This window comes from Bison bison, unplaced genomic scaffold (assembly GCF_000754665.1).
Source record: "Bison bison bison isolate TAMUID 2011002044 unplaced genomic scaffold, Bison_UMD1.0 scf7180017864193, whole genome shotgun sequence".
Classification (NCBI taxonomy): Eukaryota; Metazoa; Chordata; class Mammalia; order Artiodactyla; family Bovidae; genus Bison; species Bison bison.
Genome location: NW_011494765.1, coordinates 3,956,959 through 3,961,549, shown reverse-complemented (window position 1 = coordinate 3,961,549; position 4,591 = coordinate 3,956,959). Strand labels below are relative to the sequence as shown.

The 4,591-nt window shown below is 62.5% G+C and overlaps 1 protein-coding gene across 1 annotated transcript in view; it reads right to left on the bottom strand.

The window, feature by feature from the left end:
* The window catches only part of LMX1B (LIM homeobox transcription factor 1, beta), a 93,102-nt gene that overhangs the window by 4,815 nt on the left and 83,696 nt on the right, over nucleotides 1-4,591 (bottom strand). Inside the window, exons 7-10 of the mRNA XM_010844119.1 lie at nucleotides 4,170-4,402; nucleotides 1,863-2,044; nucleotides 1,619-1,696; nucleotides 1,420-1,486 (exon numbers count right to left, since the gene is read on the bottom strand). Of these exons, the coding sequence (XP_010842421.1) occupies nucleotides 1,420-1,486; nucleotides 1,619-1,696; nucleotides 1,863-2,044; nucleotides 4,170-4,402 (560 nt within the window). The remainder of the gene's footprint in view (nucleotides 1-1,419; nucleotides 1,487-1,618; nucleotides 1,697-1,862; nucleotides 2,045-4,169; nucleotides 4,403-4,591) is intronic.

The following is a 4,591-nucleotide window of genomic DNA, read 5'->3' as shown; positions in this document are numbered from 1 at the left end:
AAATGCAGGAAAGTCTGAGAGGGGCATGAGGGACCTGGGAGAAGAAATCACCGACTGACTGGGTGACTCAGCAGATGCAGTGCTCGTGGAACAGGACAGGTCAGAGGTGACGCCCAGGTTTCTGGTGTGGGTACTGGGTGGGTGGAGGGGGGCGTTGGGGAGCAGCAGGGGGTGTTGTATGCGTGTGGCCTGGGGACAATGGCATGAAGTACAGTGTGGGCTATGATGAGCTCAAGGGGACCTGGAAAGTTCTTGGGGAGACTGCGTCCAGGGGGCAGCTGGGAACCCCGGAGAGCAAGACAGAGCGTAGGGGCGGGCTGAGATGCCCGTGGCCATGGCAGCAGCCCCCAAAGGCTGGGCTGTCTCAGGAGAGGGGGCAGGGGACAGGACAGGAAGAGCTGGGCTCTGAGGCCACGCACAGCCCGAAGCCCCGGGTCCAGCCTGGGACACTGGTCTGGCCTCAGAGTCCTGAGCTGCCCATCAGTGCCTTGGCATCTGCCTCAGGGCACTCGTCTCCCATGGGAGCGGACAGCGGCAGCCCCCACCCCAGTCCAGCAGTCTCGGGAAACACTTGGGCCCCCCTCCAAGGCCTAGAAGGCTCCAATGGGGTCCCGCTGGGGTCCAGGAGGCCAGCCCCAGTCCAAGATGTGGAAACAGCATTTGGGCAAAGCTTAGTCCACCCTGGACTCTCAATACCCTGAAGACTTTCTCTGGAAATTTCTCTGGAGACTTCTGCTGAATTCTACATGGGCAAGAGGGTGTGTGGTCGTGTTAAAAGCACAGGTTTAGGAGCCCAACAGGAACTTCCCTGGTGGTCCAGTGGTAAAGAAACTGCCTGCCAATGCAGGAGACAGTAAGAGACTCAGGTTCGACCCCTGGGTTGGGAAGATCCCCTGGAGGAGGGCATGGCAACCCACTCCAGTATTCTTGTCTGGAGAATCCCATGGATAGAGGAGTCTGGAGGGCGACAGTCCATGCAGTTGCTGAGTCAGACACGACTGAGCAACTGAGCACGTACGCAGGAGCCCTACACTCAGGGCCAAAGCCTAGCTTTGCCCCTTACTAGCTGAGTGATCCCCGCGAGTCCCTTAGTCTTCTGAGCCTCAGTCTCCTCATCTGTGAGATGGGCGATAACAATGCCCCTCCTCTTAGGGATCTGTGAGTTAAGTGAGACGGAAGCTGTTGAATGGTGAGGACCGTGCCTGGCACAGAGAGAGGGTGAATGTGGAAATTCTGTCCCCGCTCCGGGCTGCCTCCCCTGCCATTTCTCCTCCTCCTGTGTCCCGTGGTCCCCACTGCCTGTCCGTGGATCTCAGCAGGTTCCCAGGCACTGGCTCCCTGAGATCTGACCCCCGGGGCGGGAGAAATTTCCTGGGAGTCTCGTGACAGACTGAGCCCCGCGCTGGGCCCTTGGCTCACCTTGGCCCAGCCGCTGGGAGTTCTGCTGCTCCTGTTGCTGCTGATGCCGCCGTGCCAACTTCTTCATCTGCAGGAGATACGGTGCATGCCAGCCCCACCTCGGCCCCCAGGCACTCCCGCCCCACCCTCATCAGGCCCCGGTCTTCCGCCTGCCCACCCTCTCCCTTGCCCAGCAGGGTGGCTGGTGGCCGGTCCTCACCTTTGCTCTTTGGTTCTGAAACCAGACCTGGACCACACGCACGCTGAGGCCCGTCTCCGCCGCCAGCGTCTCTCGAACCTGCCCAGAGAGGGAGAAGGGTCAGGCCCGGGGGTGGGCAGGCGCCGAAGGTGGCAGGTCCGGGGGTTGGGCGGGGAGGTGCAGGGATGCCCAGGTCCCCGCAGGAGTCTGGAAAGGCAGCGGGTGTGGGGGTGTCAGCCCCCGCCCCACCCCGGCCGCCCCTCACCTTCCGGCAGGGCTTGGAGGAGACCTCGAAGGAGGCCTTGAAGGCTCTGCGCTGCTGCGTCGTGAGGATGGTCCGGGGCCGCTTAGGCCTCCGTGGGTCCTTCCCGTCGTCCCCACTGCCCTTGCTCTGGCTGCCCTGTCCCTTGGCCGGCTTCATGTCCCCATCCTCATCCTCGCTCTTCACTGTGGGGGACACGATGCAGCGGATCAGCCTGTATCCTCAGGAACCCGCTGCTGCTGGGGTCCCGTCACCTCCTGCCATCACCCAGCACGACTCCCCAGGGCCCTCAGGGTAGAGACTGCCCCCTTCCCTGGGCCACAGGCCCCGCCTCGTCTCACCTCTCACCTCCTGTCCACCCACTGCCCCACCCAGCCCGGTGTGTTCCCTTCCTCAGCAAACGGTCCTCGCGCCCTTATCTCAGCCCCCTGGGGAGACCTGAACCAAAGCCACCAGACCTGCCCTGCTGACCAGACAGGCAGAGGAGGGCACCCTGGTGAGCAGGCACGGACACACGCTGCCCACTCAGATGCACTCACGTTCAGAAGGGCAGAGAGACAGGCCCACATGGGGACAGGTTCGGGCACTGCAGAAATGCGCAGGTGCACACGTATGGCACACACATGTGTGGCTGGCACACGGAAGGGAGCACAGCTACGCTGACGCTCACAGGCAGCCAATCTGCCATCAGGCCCACGGCCCTCCTGATGAGAGGAGCTGGCAGCTGTGCTCAGTCTGGCCCTGGGCTTCCCCTGACCCAACCTGCCTGGGCCCCACCTTGGCCTGTGGCCTCCGGGCCCTGGGGGACCCCAGACCAGAATGCTGGCTTTCAGGAAAACCAGTTCCCATGGCACTAGCCCAGCATCAGCCGGGCATCAGGGCCCAGAGAGGAGGCTCTAAGGAGCTTCCAGGGACTAAGGATTGACAAGCAAAACATGCACTCACACACACGTACACACAGGTGCATGCTCTGAAGCAGGGACATACAGGCATGCACACGTCTGGACACACACACACACACACACCCTTGAATGCAGAAGCATGCGTCTTCACCCAGCGACCCCACACCCACTTGCATGCCCGAGTTATGGGTCTCAGAGATGCGGGCCCCAAACAGACAGCAGAGCCTCCCCCACCCCCATGCCTCCTGCTGCCCCCAGCCCATCTTCCTCCGAGCACGAGTCCCTGCGGAGGAGGGCCTCCCTCTGAGACCCCCTTCCTAGGCCTGGCAGGAATGTGCCAATGGCACCTGGCTGGTCCCCGCTCTCCCTCAGGAGCCCAGGCAGCCTGGCCACCACGGTGCCCTGCCCAGGGGTGGGCAGAGGGACAGATGCATGGGCAGCTCATGCCCCCCTTCAAGGGCTCTGGCAGGGACACGGCTCCTTTGTGTGGGCAGGTCCTCTGACCATGGGCTCCAGGTTCCCCACAAGGGCCTGGCAGACCAGGGCACCTCCTCCCCACGCCCCCTGCTCCAGGCTGTCTTTGCCGCCCCCAGGAATGACCAGGTGCCAGCCTGCTTCCTGACTTTCTCCTCCTTAAGAACTTGTCCCTGGTTGGCCCTGCCCCTCCTGCCAGGAGTGCTCCAAACTGGCAGTCTTTGGGAGGCTGGAGCAGGGTGGAGAGGAGCCTTCACCCCAGGAAATGGAGGCTTTCCCTCCACTACCGAGGACCCCAGTCCGCCCACTGCTGAAGACTTGGGGGGGCGTGATGGAGACAGGATGCGTCGTATCAGATGCCTGTAGACTCGATGCTGGGAGAGACCCCTGTGAGGTGGGGCTGCGGTGGGGTCACAGCAAGGGAAAGGGGGACTGCTGGGCCAGAGAGCAGGGGGCATGCATTCATGTGTGTGCAAAGTACAGTACCTGTGAGCACATGGATAAATGTGTAGCCAGACTTACTGCACGAGTGTGCTAGGGCATGTGTACACATGTGTGTTTACATGGGTGTGGGCTTTGGCGTGCTTGGGCATGTGAGCACATGTCTAGTGGACATGTGTCCATGTTTTTACATTCCTGGGCGTAGGTATCCACACACACATCTTATGTGCTTGTGTGTGTGCATGTACAACCACATGCACCTATCCCTGTGCGTGATCGTGTCCAGGTGCGTTTGTGGGCCTGTGGGGCCATGCACACGTGTCTGTGTGCACCCCGCATGTGAACACCTCCGTGCATGTGTGCACTGGCTGTGGGTGTGGGTGCAGTGTCTGTGTGGGGTACGGGTCCCAGGGTCAGAAGCGGGTTTCTCCTGCAGGGCGACCCTCTGCGGCATGGGTGCCAAGCCCCCCACCCGGCTCCAGCCGCAGCTCACCGGAGTCGGATTCGTCGGGGCTCACGGAGCTGAGCAGATCCTTCTCCTTCTCGTAGTCACCCTTGCACAGCAGCTGGCCCTCCTTGAGCACAAACTCGTCGCCCTTGCGTAGCTGCCGTTCACACACGCAGCAGCAGAAACAGCCCAGGTGGTACACGCACTCCAGCGCCCGCATCACGAACTCAGTGGGGGCGATCTTCTCCATGCAGCCGCTGCACTTGGCCGCAAAGAGCCTGTGGGTGCACAGAAGCGGGGCATATTGGCTGGGCTCAGGGGTCCCTCCCAGAGGCACTGCCCACAGAGCACCTCTTCCTCCTGCCACCCGGAGCCACCCGGCCCAAGTGGGAGAGGCCCTCCCTGGGCACAGAGCCAGACAGTGGGAGCCCTACCCCTTGGCTGGCAGGGCCCCTGACGACCCCAAG